We start from the raw sequence: 19,407 nt of genomic DNA, 5'->3' as shown, positions 1-19,407 counted from the left end.
GACTAACAGGAGAAGAGAGAAAGGAAGAAGAGTGAATTTAGGGGTTGAGGGGCAGAACATGACAGTTGTTTATGTATTTTCTGTCTTGAAACCACATGCAAGATATTCCAAAGGCAGTTAAGGTAATAAATTTCACACGCTAACGTTTGTTACCATTATTTCATCTTTGTTGATGATACCCATACACTGTACCTCTCAAAATCATGGTGACATCTTTCACAGTGTCGCTTCCTAACATCTGATGCCCTTGTAATAAGACATTATATGAAACTCCTTTATTACTATAGCTAAGAACAGAAAAATCTAAAAGATGTTTGAATGATAAACATTTAATGCAGTAAACCATCCTATACTGTGCTGTGACATGTCTACTAGGAACTGGAAAAAGCAGTATCTACTTTGGTTAGGGGTGTCTTTTTCAGCTGTGATCTGAATTGGTTCTTCCTCAGCACTGGAAACCATTGCATCAGAGCAGTGTGCTGATCCCATTACGAAGATTCCCACCTAGTTTGCATTTCTTTGGACTCTGTTTTAGGATTTGTTGTCAGTGTGACTTGGTGGCTTCACTGACTCCCGTTGCCCTCTGCAAGATGAGTTTTAACCAGGCCAATGCACTTGTTCTCTCCCACTTCGAATCACATCACTAATACGGACATTTCCCCACTATGAGGCTGTGAAAAGGCACAGTCTTCAGGAAAAGATAAGTGAGACAGCAGGATAAGTGCTTTATTATGTTTTAAACTGGGGGGGGAGGTTCCTTTTATTAAAAATCTTCTGAGCACCCAGATTTGACTTGCCAGTATCATGAAGAAACTCTCCTATTTTGATGTTGCATGGGCGGAACTAAGCCGCAGTACTACATTACTGCAATAGCTCAGCAAAGATCCTTGAGCATGTAGCATGTTGTAAATTTGGTGTAATGGAAGAAAATATTTCTGGTCACTTCAGGGGGAGGGGAGGTGTCTCTACTGTGATTCCCCAATTTCTGCCGTGGAAATCAAGGCATAGTCAGTTGCAGGTAGTAGGAAGCCAAAGCTGCCTGCTTGCGATACCTCCCATCTTTGAACGCTCCTGTTCATATATGATGCCTTCTGTTCACTCTTTGGCATTTCTACAGTTTTCAGTATTCAGATATTCAACTTTAAAAGCCTTCACCAATTTAGTGCAGAGCCCCTGATGCATCTCTAACCAGGGAGGATAATTAGATGAACCAGGCACACAACAATGTTTCAGTAAGGATGTTCCACTGTGAACCTTTGAAAAGCAAAAGATGAACTCCCACTGGAATACCCAAAGAAGCAGTAACCATATGGGGATTGTGATGCTGAATATATCAGAGAAATCAAGAAAAATATATCTCAGGATAAGTCAACATATGGCAGGCATCAGCAAGACTTAGACACTCTCAGCTTGGGCTGTGTGTTTCTCACACAGGTCACAGAAAAAATGCTAATGCCAGGAAAAAAGTATGTAAGATCAAAGTCTGCACATGAGTTAAAAGCATCTCAACCCATGGGCACAGCAAGTAATCTACGGAGCAAAATGAGCAGCGTAATGTGTTGCAAGCTGACACTTCTAACACCTGATTACAGCCACCTCAGTTCCCCCAGCCCGCAGCCGGCTCTTCTGACCGCCAGTATTTGCATCGCGAAGTAAGGAGTTATCAGACCTCATATTGCAGGACAGTCAGTCATCACATGAAGGGATAATTAGAATTTCTCTTTGCCCAAATCTTATACCATGCTGATCATCATGTTTTCTGAAAACACCCTTTAAATAAAATTTAAACTGTTGGGTTCTTCTCCCACTCTTTATCCCTTACGAATTGCTTCCTGACTCTTTATCTTCTGTCCAGGACTGCTCAACAGGTCACGTATGTTTTAGAGAACGCTTCCCTTCAATTGAAGCATCAGACACTAGTCCCTGCCAACAGTAATATAACAGATTTGACAGAGCAACAGATGGGTGACAACATCTACGCTAGAAATAGTTTCCTTTCTTTCTGGAGGCAGTTCATACATTCACAAACTGGTCAAATTTGGTTTGTAATGTACCGGTCTATCATTCAGTGAAAGTGAGTTAGCAATTTCCAAGGTAATTCCCCTATTTCCCTGCCAACAGCGCTGACAGGAGCCCCTGGGGAAATAACCATTAAGCAAACATCTGTGTACTTCCTATCTGTCAGCATCTCAACAGCTTCAGAAGTGGGGGCTGACATGAAGGACCTGCCAGCTTTACCACAGCCCAAATTCTGAGGCAGCTGAGATTAGCAGAAGCTCTGACTCAACAGTGATAAAGACCCAGAGATACGCTGAACTGCCCAAAGTAGCAAATTGCTCTTTTCCTAAATGTGTTACGTTCACCTTGATACAATATATGTCAATTTTATAATAAAAATCTCCCTTGAGAACCTGCTGCAGGATTAGTATTGTCATCTGTCTAGTGTCATCTGTCTGGTGATGATACATCGTATTGTCATCTTGTCAAAATGATCAAGTGAGCTAAAAAGCTAAAAATTTAGCACTTTCATGATAAATAAAATGCATGAAGGGTTCTTTTTGTTTGTGAGCGCCTGCTATGTTTTAGTAATTTGGCTCTGGAGGAGGAGGGAAAAAAAAACAGGGTGGGGAAAAAGACAGGTAAGGAAAACCATTAATCTTGAGAAGAATAAGACTGCGATCTGCCCATCAACCTTAAGATTAAAATCACTCAAAAAACAACGGGCAATTTCATATTCACTTAAGAAAGAAGATTATAAAGCAACTTGCTACTTCATGTTCTCATAAGTAAAATCTACACAACAGCTGATACCTGATACCTAATAGTTTCTACAATATTTTCAGGGGAACAGAATATGTATTTTCCTTGCCATAAAATGGACCAGCCAAGACTTCCAAACTACACCTGAAATACAGCTTTGCGTAGCACCTAGCAGAGAATATTGTCTTCAGTTAGACCACCAGTGACACTGCGATCTTATGCCACCCTTAATATTTATTAAAAACAGGGAGGTGTCGCAAGTGACATTTGTGATGGAGGCTGCACTGTTGTTACCTTGATACAAACTCGTAATCGAGTTGAAAACATTTGGTATTTTGGATTTAGATATTATACAAGCATCTCAATTGAACAAAAATCAACCATTAAGTTTGATGTAGAATTGCTACAGGCAACCGTGAGCATTCTCTGAGGCATTTTAGATTTATGTGCCTACTGCAATGCCTCAGCCCATAACAGCATGCTTGATTTGGCCTGCCCGCTGCTGCAATCAGCGAGGAGAATTAGAGATGATATTCCATACACATAATATAATTTCTACCAATTTCTGTGTTCAGCCTACTTCCCACTGACTAGGCAGTGAGCCAGGATTTGGCAGCCTTGGAAAGCAGATGATCTCAACTATTTTGTGGTCTCCTGATCTTAGAAACTGTTATTAGACACCAACGTTACTTATAGGTCAGCTAGTTGATGTGGCCCTGAGTATTCGTGTTTCACCAGCTACTTTCTGTCTCATCTCCTTCGCACAGGTAAAAAAGCCTTGCAACTATTACAAGAGCACCTCCTGACTGGATCATGATAGCCTAAAGTGAAGTGCCAGCCTTTTCATAAGCTCCTTCATATACATAAGCCCGGCCAAAGGACCATTTTCTGAAGACGAGTAATAAGCCTTCTTCCTCTTTCCTTATCCCACTGAGAGAATATCTGAGGTGTGTGACAGCTAAGCTTAGAAATCATTGTGCTTAAGTTATTGGGACAGTCATTTCCCTAAACAGCTACCGCTGGGAGCTGTTCAGAGTCAATTCTTGGAAAACAAGGAAGAAAATGCCCCAGAGTATTAGTAAACTTGCAGCTTGTGTTTCTGAGGTTGCCAGTATTAACAAGGACAACATGAAGGGAATAACAGCATCCTCTTTGAGCAGACGTTTTAATCACCCTAGAAATTTACTGGAACCCCCAAATGTTTGCCCATCACCCAAACAGATTATGTGCAAGTGTGAGAGACAGCGGAAGTTCTTAAACACACCATCGGTCAAACCTGAATCTGGCAAATGCCAGAAGATTGCAGGATTTCCTTCCGTAAGTCAAGGGTCTAGTCTAGTTTGAAACAAAAAGAAAGGTCAATTTAATGGGGAATTCAGATCTCATTAAATATGCAGGATAATGTATGGATGCTTATGCTATTGCTCCCCATTCCAGAAAAGTGGAAAGAATACCGGAGCTTGCTGGCTATTATAATCAGTGGCTAATGCTAAACCACAATTGTGCCAAAACTTTCCCCGGTTAGTTTTTAAGACTTTGAAATTACCAAACCTGTATTCATTTTTCTCTAGCCAAATACTTCTACAGGTCTGCAGTTGGGAACGACGCTTTTGACAAGGGAGCCGTCTATATTTCCTTCCATTTGAAAAAAACCAACAACCTGTTCACCAGTCCTACATGAGAACGTGGACAAAGAAAATGTTTTTGCAGTAATGACATATTTTATTTCCCTTTCAGTAGATTGAACAGAACTGTCACCAGTACGAAGCCCTCCACACTGGAGGTAAAACAGCACGACGAGGAGGAGAGCTGCCAGGAGCAGGACAAGAAAACAGTACCATTTAACACATGGGAAAGAGTTAAGTGTACAGATCAACTCAAAAGCTGTTGACTGGGAATGTTTGGATACCCCTACTGTTATCTCCTGTGTTTTTGCTGAAAAACACATTTCTTCTAACAGCCTCAATTGCAAAGGCAGTGCTTTTTCATCCCCCTAGTAGGCTGTAACCTAGACAGTACTGTGACAGCATCAAAAGCATAGGTAATTCCTCATTCCAATCCCTTCTAAGGGTAGTTGTTTCTGTCTGATATTATCGTTAATAATCAGAGAAATAAAAATATAACTATAATGTAAGCTTACCTATTGTCAGCAAACTTCTACTTAGAACATGGCTGAAAGAGCATCATGACATATTTTCAGTTTATATTAATAAAAACTAATTTACCTGCTTATTAATAGTGAAATTATTGGCTTATAAATAATTCTATAAAAAAAAGTGTCACCTCCATTATGTGATGCTGAAGTCTGAACGGTGCAAGTAGCAATAAAACTACACTAAGTCAGCACCTTAGCAAAAATATATTTTCACCCGACAGTTGATAACAGAATGTGATAATGTCACGTTTGAATTACAACAACACGGATATTTATGTAGTGGTCTAGCACAGAGCATCAGCATAAAATTACACATCTGGCAGAAATGCATCTATTTGTTCCACATTCTCATTTCTTAAAAATATGCATCTTACATGTTCATTTCATTAGACTGTTAGAAAGCAAAACCTTTTGAGATCCTTATAGTGGTGTTAGTTTAATACATTGCAATGACGGATTAATAGTAAATTGACTTGTTAAACAGAATGGATTTGTAGAACCGCACCAAGAATACTCTTACCATGCCCCTCATTGATATATTCAAGTACATTTGTTTCTGCATGATCTCTTCATACATGTTATGCCTAATGAACCCATGAAATCAGGCTGCAAAATGGCCATTTGTCAAAAATAAATACCTCTGAATAGATCTTAGACTTGGTCTCATGCAGTCTCCAAGGCAAGGGCAATTAGGAGTAGCTGTGGCTAGAATCACATTTACTTTTCAAGCAACAATCCTGGAATCCGCAACAAAGCTTACTATCTAAGAATACAACAGTCCACATTTTCAAAGCTCACAAATTCTCTGAATCAAATTCGGGATCTCTCATTAGCCAAGCGTGTGTATGCACACAGCTGACTTGCTTGTAGCCATCTGTGTACATCAGGTATGCAGGAATGCAAGTACGCACGACCCACGGGTAAAGAAGTCTTAATATTAAATAAGAACAGCTGTGTCTCAAGCGATGCTGTTGCCCTGCGTGTGAGCTCCAGGCAGTAGGTTGCACAATTTGAGAATAACCAAAGCACGAGGCTGTAGCTAAGGGTAGACAAGGGAGCAGATGCACTGGAGAGCAGTTGTCTCTCCATGAGCATGGCCAAACCCCTTGGCTATGCCACAGCTGTGCTTCCCTGGCTGGGGAGCAGGTCGATTCCCTGCACGCAGCATGTTGCAGGTCCCGAGCAGTGGCTCCTGTCCTCTAAAAACCACACCACAAGCAGTAGTGAAGTACTATGAACGAAACTGGGGACAGACACGCAAGTTTCAGCACATGTACTACTCGACAGATCTGAAAATGTAAAAGTTATTCCACAGTGCACAAAAGATGGGTCGTCTCTGTTTCCTCCTCGATAAACATACAATGGGAACACTCGGGATGGCTTTTGTAGAGGAAATAATTACCTCACAAATGCATTCAGTGCCTTGAAGAAGTCAATGAGCACAAGGATGCCAGTGATCTAGTTGGCATATTCTATTTAGATTTCCAAAAAGCTTTTGATAAGGTTCTTCACAGAATCTCACTCTGCTATGGGCTACCATCAGAGGCAGGATACCAGAGCAAAGAGACTGTATCACTCACAAAAGGCTCCAAGAAACTGAGCTGTCATAGGATATACAGAACATCCTCTCATAAAGAAACAACTGTTCAAAAGATAGGAAACCAAATATACCTTTTATATTCTAATAATACCTGCTGTTGTCAATTTGATTTTATCCTGGAGACGGTGATATTTCAGTGCGAAGCAATACCGCTGTCTCCTGTATACACATGCCGTGAATCTTCACATTCAAAAACCAGAGGGAGGTGTTTGACCAAACAGGGCTGCCGAAGCAGGCATTTCCACAAACACATCAATGACAACCGGCCCGCATCCTCTCTGCAAGCCAGAAGGGAACCTGCGCAGCACTCAGGCACTTTGTTGCTGAGGGGAGCAGAGATTTGTGAATATTTCAGTCTCTCCCCGAGTCAAGCTTTTTTCTTGAAGGCGGCGTAACACTTTAAACATCAGCCTTCAAACATAACGTCTTAAAAACCAGGCAAAGAACAGTTCGTAAATGGGACTAAAGCTGGTGCTGCGTAGATTAGACACAAGCAACTTCCCCATGACTCAGCTGCATTAAAGGATATTTTTGTGATGCATCCACTCTTATTAAACGGGATATGTTTTTTTCTTGGTTCTTCTGATGCTTTAGAGACAAAACCCACACACGTTTCCAGTTATAGAAGGCTGGCACATTAGTGGGGGAGAAAAAGGGAAAGAGAATGGCAAAGCACAGAAATACAGACTCAAATAAGATCTTACGTGATTATTTCTTTTTTGCCTTGAACTGTAAGGCAACAATTCCAGGAGATTTAATTTGCTTAGCACACAGCCTACGAGGATATTTAAGCAGCAATTAACAGAGGGTAAATTACAAAATGAGTAACAAAAATGTCCTGTTTATATGCATTTTGCTCCATATCACGAAGATAAAATGATCGAGATTTTATATACATTTGGTCTTTCCAACCCATACTCAAAACGATGTGTGACAGTGTTTTAAGCTTCAGTTGCCACTGCTCATTAACAAGTTAGTCCATCATTTGGAATTATAAACAACTTAAAATAAAGAAATAAATTTACCTATTTTAAATAATAAATAAATAAATCCTCAGGCTGCAGCATCCAAACTGACCGCCCTCTCCTGCTGTTTGGAAAGGAAGCTGTATTCTCCCTTCAGTCTGCACTCTCCTCATGATCCCTACCTGTCGATGGTGATTTTGCAGGCCTACGCACAAAGATAAACTGGACCCTTACCAGCGCAAGGAGGAAGAATATTTCTTCTTAGCTTTGCTCTCATCCAACTTTTTTTTCTCCTCTCTATGCTTTGGTAAGTGTATTTTTTCTTCTAGTATAATACATCCAACACTTGCTATGAACTGCATTATCTTGAATCCAACCAAAATTTTGCCTGAGGGCTGCAATGGAAATTTCCCAAAGCCCTCAAGAGGCCTCTGATTTGTCAAGATAGAGCAAAAAGCATGTACAATTCTTTTTAACTTGGACACTTGGCCTGGGAATGCAGATGGCTTCAGCATGCGTTGCTTCTCATAGACGGGCTTGTACAACTTTCTGGCTTACATTCAGCCTGTACTCTATTCGGCAAACACGGTTTCAAAAGTAAGGCTTACTCGCATCACTATTGTACATGTCACAATTTAGTAACTGAGGCGAGCAGCAGCTTATGCTCCAAAATCCACATATCCATTTTTTAAAACCAACAGCAGGATCTGACACTTAAAAATCCCATTTTTACTCTCAAAATCTAATAGTAACTCTCAAACTTATTAATTATTGTATGGCTAATCAACACACAAAAGAAATTAGATCTGATTATATGATGTCATTGTATGGTTTGCTGTGGTACCTCAGCTTGATCTCACGACTTGGTATTGTACTTCCATCGTTCCAGTTTGACCTCTCCAGTTTCTAGGTAACAAAAGTTACATGCGTTATATATATGAAAGGAACAGCAGGACACACCGACAACTGCTTAAAAGATTACACGATCGAGGGATGTACTGCTGTCACTGGAGAACAGTCACTGCTTTAGGGCGTGGAGTTCTGAAATCCAGGCAAGGCTTACAAAAATTTTGTTCAATATGTGAAGCCAGGCAGATACAGGCCTAACATTCATGAATCAAACACGCAGTGCTCCCGCCTTTCGTGGCAGTCCAAAGGAAATCAAGTGCTAAATAACTCTGAAAAATCAAGCCTTTTTTGACTTGTTTGAAAACAGATTCCCAAGTCTCAAACTATTTTCCTCCTTTTTTGTGAAATAAAGTGAATACTCATTCATATGCTCCCTCCAAAGAGTAGAGTGGCACATCCTGGTGTTGTTCGCAACTGGTGTTGTTCTCAATATTCACAGTAGCTTCATGGATGCTCACTGGCCTGAAAGTCACCAGCATTTTCTCTGTCGATATAAAAACCGCGTCGTTATGAGTTAATACATCAGTGATGATGACATTAATTTCCTTGCCGTGCTGGGAAATCAATCCAGTTCCGCGAAAATTCACACATGCAGGACCAGACAGGCTCTACCATTATTTTAAGAAAATGACAGACAAGCAGTTAAACACAAAAGATCACTTTATTTCTCAAATCACACCCCTCTCATTCTTGAAAAGGTGCGTCGCTAATTGTCACTGTTTCGGATATACTCTCTGTTTTCCTGTGAAGTTAAATACTTTAAAGAAAAATCCCCAAAGAAATAAATACAAAGCACAACAGTTTCACTTTATGATTTGCTTTGAGCATTGTCTGGTCCTGCATCCGCTCCGGCGAGTTTTGCTGCTCTTTGAAACTCTTACAAAAGAAAACCAGAGCCAGCCATCCTTGCTCTCCAGAGCCTTCTGCCTGTCAGCTGTTAATACAATGCTAGAGCATGCACAGAATAGTTTATAGCAATTTAATAATTCTATGACTTTCATTACAAATACACACATCGTTACTAAGGATATAATTGCAATGCTGCTTTTTCTAGATGCTCATAGGAAACTCCATGTTACAAAATGCTCGTCTGATGATGTGCACGTCTGCTGGTGAAAAAGAAATCAGTACTAACAAGGTTTGCCAGGTTGTTCAATGGATAACTTACAAAACCAGACAACTCCCAAAGTTATTGATTGGATCACTGCAGCACAATCTGCAACCATCATTTTACCTGAAACCTAATTAGCCCGAACGGTTGGCAATGCGTATCCGTTGCGGTATAAAACGTTATCAAGGCCATCAGTACACGCCATGTGGGGTTTATTATCATCTGATGAGAGCAGTCCGATGCAATAGCACAGCTCCTGTTGACAGCCAGGAATGGAGGTCTGACGACGCAATTTCTACGAGGGTTGTCACAGTAAGAGAGGTGAAAGCGGTCCAGCGCAGGCAATATCATGGTCCTTCAAAGAGCTGAGACCAGAAAGTTGAAGCATTTCCCGTATCGGAAGTTGCGCTCCTGAATAGTTTTCCTTGAAAGAGGTACGGGTATAAGCCTGAATGAGTGTGGCCTGAATTCATCCCAGTTACCTATCGCGCTCCAGAGAGTGCTCCTGAAAATGCAATCAGGGTCTGGGCAGGCTGATTTCGCTACATATACATGCACTTAAAGAACGTTCAGAGACTATATAATAAAGTCTGAAAACTTTAGCTGAAACTCGTACCTGTTCACAACAAGGTCTGAGGTAGCTTAAAACCACTATGTGTTTAGGAAGTATGAGAAAGAAGGAAAGGTATTTAATGCACAAAACTTTCAAAATACAATGATAATTGCTACAGAGAAGGGGAGTGTAGCTATATAGTTATAAACTACTGTATGGCAAGAGAAGCACCGACAGAAATGAGTGAAAAAGTTCCTTAAAATCTGAACTTCTATTTAGCCCGGCTCCTTATATTTCATTTATGATCTTTGAAGGAACGACATTAATATTCACTTCAGAAAGAAAACCAATGATAATAAACGAAACTGAGCAAAGCAGAATGGAAAGAAAACTTTACAAGATATTGGACAAGGTTAATAGACATGGGCACTGAATTGTGAAGCTGTACTTCTCAAACTGAGTCCATGTGCTCTGCGTGATGTTTGAATCTCCAGACAGCGGGAATACCTTCACACAGGAACGCTGAAAAGTTACGAATTCTTTTGAGGTTCAATTTTGATGATGCAGTTTATTTAGAAAACACCACTTACGTACAACTAACACATTGAGCAATGCACAACTAACAAACTGAGCGTGTATCAGGTGCATCATGGTGAGACAGAAATACTTAAATTTATATTTAAACTTAACTTAGATAAGCCTGCAGAAAGCCTGACCTACTACTTAAGTCAACAGAAAACATCTTGATTTTTCTCGTAAGGGCAACAAGCAGATTATGGAAGTACAAGCTCCAAAAGGGCTGGTATTTCCCATATCCATAGACAGTCAAATTTAAATTTTGCTCAATAGCACTTGACAGCCTAGTGGTGGCTGCCTTTAAAGACTGATGTGAGTGAACAGGGACGAGGATGTTTTATTCAGCATATGACAAAGAGGTAAAAATAAATAAAGTTTTAAAAATCCTTAATATATCACAATTTGAAGAAAAGTTCCAGGGAACACCACAGCAACAGCGATACGACGCTAGGTAGGGAGGAAAAGAAAAGGAGTAACAAGAAGACTGGGGGAAGCATGTAGGAAAAAATAAGAGCTGTGAGGACTGAAGACAAACAGAAATAGCTCAGACCACAAGAATCGTATCTTCGTCTCTCTATGAGAAATTTCTGTGAACAATTCTACTCTTTTAGCAGCTGAAAATAACTTAAAAAAACCTGAATAGACAGCTACAGAAGATGCCCAAAACCCAATTCTGTGGCCTGACCATGCTTCAAAAGCACAATCTAAAATTTTTAAGTGAAGACAAAAAGTTCTTAGCATCTATTGTTAAACACACTTACTGGATTCTAGGTATTAACCATAGATCACCTAGTGATCATAGCTCGGGAGTACCGAGACAACAGATAGGTGATGTAAACCAAAAGCGATACGAAGGAAGTGCGTGATTCCTGGTAAGTGTGCAAGTTCCCTGCTTCCTCTGCAGGAAGCAGCTGTAGTAACTCCTTGTCCTGGTTTGGGTGACACAGGACTAATTTCTCTTTCAATAATTTTACTTATCAGTAAGGTCTCTTCTAATGCTTGGAGAATCTGCATTTTTAGAAGACTCTAGTGTCTGAATTTGTGAAAATATTTACTTTATAGCCAGGTATGGTGTTTTTGAGCTAGCCAGGTGTGGGGATGAGGAGCAAGACCCAGGCACTTGACCCAAGCAGGCCAACAGGATTATTTCACACCATGAACGTCACATTCAATATGAATTAGAAAGTTTGCTGAGGAGTCCCTCTCTTCTGAGATGGCTGTGATCCTGAGAACTACTCCCCCCAGTGCCGGACCCCTGAGCCCTTCCCTTCCTCCTGAAGCCACAGCGCTCGCAGTGTCCAACATTTGCTGTCCACTGCTGGGAGTGCACAGCTTCCTACTGGTAGAATTGGCAGAGTATAATCCTTGTCTATTTTATATTGGTATCAGGATAAATATTGGTTCTTTAGTATCATTAGTGTTATTTATTTTGTCCTATTCTATTAAATCTGTTTCTATTTCAACCGTTGGGTTTCCTCGCTCTTTTCTGATTCCCCTTCCTGGGTGGGGAGAGGTCATCGGGTGACAGAATAATTGTCTAAACAACAATAAATTGTTGTGGGTTCTTCAAACCATAACACTCCTGTTCACTTGGATTACATGGCACATAGTTTTAAGTGCACAAACCTTCATCTAAACAGTAATACTGCACAACTTATTTGGTATTTCAGGAGTCACTTGGTACTTTTTGGACACACAGCATTTGCTGTAAAAGACCGTACAGGTCAGTTTTGTAAATTCTTCAGACTACTTAATACGGACTGAGCTTGTTGATGTCTATCTGCCAGTTGTCAGGAGTCACTGGGTAATTCTGAAAATCATGAGAAACTAGGCTACCTTCTTTTAATCCAGGGATGTGTAGCTGCACAAAGAGAATAGATGTGCCAAGATGATAAATACAGAACAGATGAGCAGGAGTTTTAATGAGGAAAAGTACTCACATTGCACCAACAGTGCAGCTCTCCTCCTCCATGACTGCCCAGGGCCTAACGTAGCAGGAGGCTACTCCAGTAGCTTCTCCAGCGGGAGAGGCATGTTTACACCTCCGCAGGGTAAAGTCACCACTCATCAGATTTTTAGCGAAAGTAATCCAAACGTCCATTCCCATGATGTTTATGTAATGAATCAATTATAATTTTTTTTCAGAGCACTGAACTGTATTATTCTATTAGGCTGGAAGGAACAGCAGAACTAGTAATTCTCTGATGTCTGGTTGGGTGATAATGTCTAATGCCAATGGTGTGCGGACTGATTCTTCACTTCCTTCCACCATTTGTATATATCGTAGTAATTAAACACATACAGTATTATAAAACTGGTATGTAGTTGTTCTGGCAGTCAGTCTAATGGTAAATGACAGATACCTGCAGCTTCCTTGTATTATAATACAGTTTTTAATTTGGGCTTCCTTTATCTAAGAAAAGTTGCAGGGCAACTTTAAAACTATTTTTCTAGTAAGAATTTTCAAAATCAAACACAGACCCAGATTCTATCATGGAATATGGGTGGGACTTCGACATTACCCCAGCCAAAGCTTTGCAATGAAAGCTTGTGAAGGGCCAAAGAAATGTCTGCAGGGGTTTTTGAGCTGTTAACAAAAGTCATAAGGCGGCTCACTCTGTAAACACTGCAAGCCAGAGCATACAAGGTAGCTATAAGGGATGCAGGTGTGTTCTTTGGACTGCACCCCTGTCTTTGAGATAGGCATTTAACTTGCTCTATTTTATACACCTCACTACAGCCAAATCGCCAATGCTTAACAACTGGGCAAAAAGCAGCTTTGGACCTGCTGACCCATACCTTGTGTAGACACTGGCACTTTTTAAGCAACTGTAAAACAGAGGCAGCATCCTGCCATACCCCAATGGTTGCGTTTCTGCCTGCACAGAATTTTATTTTTATTTTTTTTTTTTTAGTTTTGGAGCTTTAGGACCTGTTCTAAATTCAAGCTAAATAATTAGCTACTAGCTTGATTTAACATATATATATATACACGTCTATTAGGGTACTCCTAAAACTTGATGCAGGACTTTAATTTCTGTATCCCAAACAAAGCTTTGTGGAGCTTCTACATATATCCAAGTTAACTAGTACAACTGACAACAACAACAATCAGTTCAGCGAGAACTAAGGATTCTAACCCAAATACACCATTAACTGAGAGATGGGGATGCAAACCAGGCCTCAAGCGCCCTCTGGGATCTGCAAATTATTAGTTCCAAAGCATGGTTTAATCCTCTGGCAACTGGTATCATGACATACAAGCTTAAACATTTACTCTTAAATACATTAATTCTTACTGGCTCGGATTATTTGCTGACTACTCCAGCCACCACAACAAAATAACCAATGGGTTCACTTGTCCATTTGACAGTACATTAACACCTGTCAAAATATAAGCCAATTAATACTTTCATAGAGAAATGCGATGTATAGCAGAGTTACTTTCTGTGAAATCACATTTAAGTTCTAATTCCTTATTGAGTGTAACTGAGTGGGCACCACTGTATAACCAGAACTACTAACGCACAACAATCAGACAAGAATGGCATTCATTTTCTTCTAATTTTCGCACTGACACTAGATGTAGAAAACATCGTTGAATAATGAGTAGATGCAAGCATGCATTTGGCTGGAAAACTTAATTTACTTAGAGTGGAACAATTACAGACATCTTTTGGTTTCTTTCACAGAAATCAACCCTCATCAAGTCAGATACTAAACTGAAAATTCTCTAATTTAATGTTATCATTAGTAAAGATGAAGATGCATTAAATTCATTTGAATTTTTTAACAATGCTGCGAAGCACTGAGCTCTTTCGTGAGTTGTCATAATAAGCAAGAAAAACTGATTTTTATGGGGAAAAAAAGAAAGAAATGGAGCTGTAAAGGAAGGAAACTGCAATGAATAATAGTTCCTTCTCTAACAAAATCCACGATTCCTCCTCTGTATTGTCTTTTACATTAGACTTGGATTAACTTCTCTCATTGTAATTCCATTTAACGCACCATTTGAAATTGTTTTAGAGCTGATTGGCAATGGCTTGAAAACAGAGCTGCACAATTTTTGCTCACTTCAGAAGTTAATTTTCCTGGATAAATCAGTTTTAAGGAGTTGATATTTGGTTGTACATTTCTGCAAATGCAAATCTTTTAAATGCACTTAGAAGAAGTTAATTAAATAGAGAGACTTTCGAAAGAGCTTTGTTGAGCTCCATATGAGTTGAGCCTAAGCTTGAATTCAACCTATGGAAGAAAAAATGAGAAAATGAGGCCTGGGGAATTTAAAGATACTAGAGTACTAAATAGAAATAATGGCTCAATAGTGACAATACAGTTAGTTCCATTATGTAGAAATCTAACAACAGGTCTATTTTAAAGTTTCTGACAAGAAAGCAATGAATACCTGGTCAGTTCTGCTCTACCCCTGCTGTAAATAAAATACAAGTAAGTGATAACCCAGTTCCGAATAATTATAGTACGTCATCAGCCTGATAAACCCTGATATTAAGCCATAACAGCACAACTTAATTCCACTAAAAGGAACAAAAAAAGAAAAAGAAAGAAAAAATATTTCAGAAGAATATACAAGAACTACATCTGAAATTGGGAGTCAATAAATACAGACAATAATTAGAAAGAATGAGAACATTCACACCAAACCACAAATCAGTTCTGTGCACTATCTTCCTTTGTCACTAGTAATACGTTGCTGACACAACGTTTAAGACAGAGACCTACGCCACGCAATACAGATATTAGGGGTGTTTGTTGGTGGGTAGTGTCAGAAGACCAAGCAGAGTTCAGGTCCTTTAAACACTTCAACATTATTTCATTGAATAGAAAGGTAAAGGATTCCCTTCAGGAAACGTGAAGCTGTGGCGAGGCTTGTCTTAAATGTCTGGGAGATCTGTGGTCACATTGGTGACACCCCAGTGACAGGTTCTAAGAGTAACTCTACCAGAAGAAAATAAAGACTGTGAGAAAGGCCATGTGTGACTGAGAATCAATCTAATACTAAAAATTTCTCTTCACCTGTATGAAGGGACAATGCAAAGTTGTTTTTTTGTTTTGATCAATTTTGGGGGGTGAGGAGCTGGAAGGTCTATAGAACCTCATAGTTTTTACTTTGGGAATCTCAGATCTGTTCATTTAGATTCTTGACAGGAAGTGAATGCCATGGGAAATAAACAGACATTTCTGTTCAACAGTGAGTCACAGGACAAGATCAAATAGATTTGCAGTATGGTATAGTCTACAAGACTTATTTGTATCATAAAAATTAATTGTGCACATCAAAGATTACAAACTGAAAATCCTGTTCTCTCTGAGAGCCTAGACTCAGAACAGCTGGCACAAACTTTTAAAATTTTTTTTAAACATTCTCTACAATGGTGACTACTAAAGACTAACAGCTAGGAAGTTATGCTCTTTGCTTACCCACAGCTTAAGAAAAGAAAACTTGTTTGATCAAACTGCAAATACCTACTGCCACTGACATGGAAGGACTTACCTACTAAAGGCAAGACAACCTGCATGCATCTCAGTACTTCCAGCATGGATTATATCCATAATAGAAAAATTTTCTGGTTTTACTTTTCAAAGGAAAAGAAAAATTCAACTTTTTGGACCTATACTTAAACAAGAGAGTTTTGTCCCCAGTAGCTGGTCTTAATTCTTTCATGCTCCAAAGGCTGTTAAGCAATAAGGTAATCCGCAGCCCAGGCTAGGTGCTGGCTGGCACAAGCAGTATCCTGCCTCAGAACTCCAGACCGTCGGAGGCAGCTGTGGTGCATCTTGTAAGCTATGTATGACGCAATGGGTGTGCATCTTCTCCGACAGAATTCACAAGTCAGAAAACAGCAGTGGCGCGGGAGGGAGTTATATGCACGTGTCAGAACTCAACTGCAATTTGGCAATGAAAAATACTATAGTATTATTGATAAAGCCTAATCAATTTTATTTGAAACAAGAAAAAGGACGCTTTTCTCCTTCAAAGTTTCTACTGATTCATTGCTACCACTTGTTATATTTCTTCCTGTTTTTAGCACAACTAGTATCCAAGAGGGAAATTCTTTCAAATTAAGTAGTGTGATAAATTAACATACTATTTGCTATGTTGATATAACTCATTTTATCACTATGGTTATGCAAAAGAAAACCGTATTTATCCTACACTAGCTTTCTTTTCTTCTGACAAGGCTATTTGTCACCACAGGAAATTCCAAGTTCATAAAACTGGATAGCTGACATTTCCAATATAATACACTTTGTGAGGAGTAACAACCCTCCTACTCAATTTTGCCAATTACATCGGCGTTTGTCTTAATGCAAACTCACTTTATCCCATACTGAAAGACCAACGTGCAGCTCTTCCTATAAGTCAGGTAGATCTGGAGAGTAAGAGACTGCATCATCATCAGTGTGAAAACACTTAGAAAAAGCAAAGTAGCAGGCAATGTGATCCAGACAGACACAGATGGATAACAAATTCTGTGATTGTGAAGAGCCAGATCTTTTACAATACAGTGTAAAAGCATCACATTCTAGGAAGATTATGAGAAAAGTTTATGCACATACAGCCTTTGAATTTTTAGCTCCAGATTGTAAAGCATTTTTTTTTCTTGGGGAAAAAAATAAGTATCTGCAAATCCTTCTTTTTGTATTCTGACCAACTGCTTGTCAGGAAGCAGATACAGTTCCACTTTTCTAAACCAAACATTTCTGATGATCTGTTGCAAGTTTTCTTAGAGATAGGTAAAGTTTAAGTAATCATCTTCAGGAGTGAAAAATATGTTTTTCTTCAAGATGGATGCTTGATTTAGGACTTTTCCTTTTTGAGTATAATAAATGACAATTTTGTACTTTGAAAAGTGAACTAAGGTCAAGATTAATATAGCATCCATTAATTATTTTGTTGATATCATGAAGGCTTTTCTGGTCATCCCACTGATGAATGAGGGAATTTGCATCTCAGCAGGTAAACATGTTTGATACTTCTTTAATCTACTGCACAGCATTTGCTACTGCCAAAAATAAGAGACAAAGTGGAATACAGAGTCAAAACGATTTAGAAAACAGATTAGTAGTTACAAAGGAATATGAATGAATTTAAAAATAACATATATTCCGGACTGATGCGTTCCATAAACATTTTCTTTGCTAACGGAAGCCTTCAGGGAACAAATACTTATTTCATGTGCCTTCCATTCTGCTCAAGTCATTTTAGATTTCCACTGCAGCTCTGCCTTTTATTTCCTTCTGTTCTCCTTGCCTTGGTTAGATTAGAGAGGTAGGGTGTTAATGGGGTACTTGATGAAGATTGAAGACCTATTTTCTCCCCCCTCAGAGACCAGCCTGATTTGAACAAATTGAGGAGAGTGAAGCAGTCTCTTCATGTCCTTGGGAAAAGCCTTTTCCATTTCAGCATTTCCAGCTTTCAGATGTGGTCCCCTTTGTTCACAGAGAAAAAGAATGAAAGGGTGCCATCACAAGAAGCTTCTGAATAATTTCATAAAATGTCAGCAGGGCTGCAAAAGCTCCCTTTCGATCTCCTTTACGGTTGGTGAGCATGTGAACGGGAGGTGGATCCGGGAGGGGAATGCAGGGAACTAGTGCTTGCAGCTCGAACAGGGCGAGAAACAAGCTGTTGTCCACCAGTCCCCACCTCTGTTGTTGCCACTTCCTTACTACTCTCATCCTTGTGGGTACTGTTCTGTGCTGGGCACTCAAAATGCACACAGTGAAACACCTGGAGAGAACAAAAAATGAATATAAAGGAAAACAGTTAAATGCTGGCAAATGCATGATCAAAGTAAGAAGTCGTCGTCTATATGGAAGTATGCAGGCCAGATCGGTGCCAAAGTACTTAGTCAAATCAGAATGTTTCACCATAAGGTTGAAAACATCTGTCCATGGCCCATAAACACTAGGAAGTGATACAAGTGGAGCAAGAGAAGGCTTTCGAAGTATACCAACCTTCATATATGGCACGAAAAATCAGAAAGATGGTTCCAAAGTGGATAGAGATATTTGGAAATGATTCCCCCCCCCCCCCAAGTAGCATAAATATCTTCTACATGCTATCGGATGACAACAACAATTATATTGTCTCAAACGTATCTTATGATCTAATTACTTCCTCAAAAAACTGAATATTCATGCACGCTAGAAATGAAATTTAAATCATTACCAATATGATTCTATTTCAAGATTGCCCTCTGCTGTAATCGCAATGGTAGCTCTACAGACATATCCTGGAGTATGTATAAAGGCATTCAGAGTGTCCAAGGAGGCTGCTGCTTCATCAGATGAAATATTACAATTCAAACAGTGATCATTTTCTGATGTTTCAAACAATACCTGGCACCACTGTGCAGGTGACTGTATCTTAGAGTAAGAGGACAATCTGTTTAAGCATTTTTTCCCATTTATTTTCTACTGTACTTACTCTTACTTCTACTTGTTCTTGAAGTGACTGGGAGCAGAAGGGGGAGGAACTCTTTAAAATACTCACAAAACTTCTTTCTGCGTGATTTCACATTGCTATGAATCACACAGCTTTGCCACACACTAGCCCAATAAATCTCTTCTTATACTGATTCAAAACTTGCTATTCTTCTCATGCATTGCAGTTTTATAGCTAAAGCTTGGTGAATATTAAAATATGAATTTTAAAATTACTGTTTTAACTTAATTTGGTATGCTTTTATGACATCTATCATTCGTCTTGCAGGTAAATCATGTCTTTAAAGCTCTTCTCACAAACAAAGGTAATCT

The 19,407-nt window shown here is 39.4% G+C and overlaps 1 protein-coding gene across 3 annotated transcripts in view; it reads right to left on the bottom strand.

Moving 5' to 3' along the window:
- Positions 1 to 15,701: 15,701 nt before the first annotated feature.
- The window catches only part of BTBD9 (BTB domain containing 9), a 118,347-nt gene continuing 114,641 nt past the window's right edge, over positions 15,702 to 19,407 (bottom strand). For all 3 annotated transcript variants that reach the window (XM_074579719.1, XM_074579721.1, XM_074579720.1), the window contains exon 12: positions 15,702 to 18,379. In XM_074579719.1, the coding sequence (XP_074435820.1) occupies positions 18,185 to 18,379 (195 nt within the window). In that variant the 3' untranslated portion in view covers positions 15,702 to 18,184. The remainder of the gene's footprint in view (positions 18,380 to 19,407) is intronic.

This window comes from Larus michahellis, chromosome 3, assembly GCF_964199755.1.
Source record: "Larus michahellis chromosome 3, bLarMic1.1, whole genome shotgun sequence".
Taxonomy (NCBI): Eukaryota; Metazoa; Chordata; class Aves; order Charadriiformes; family Laridae; genus Larus; species Larus michahellis.
The sequence above is the reverse complement of the archived record's forward strand: the minus strand, read 5'-3'. Positions and strand labels throughout refer to the sequence as shown.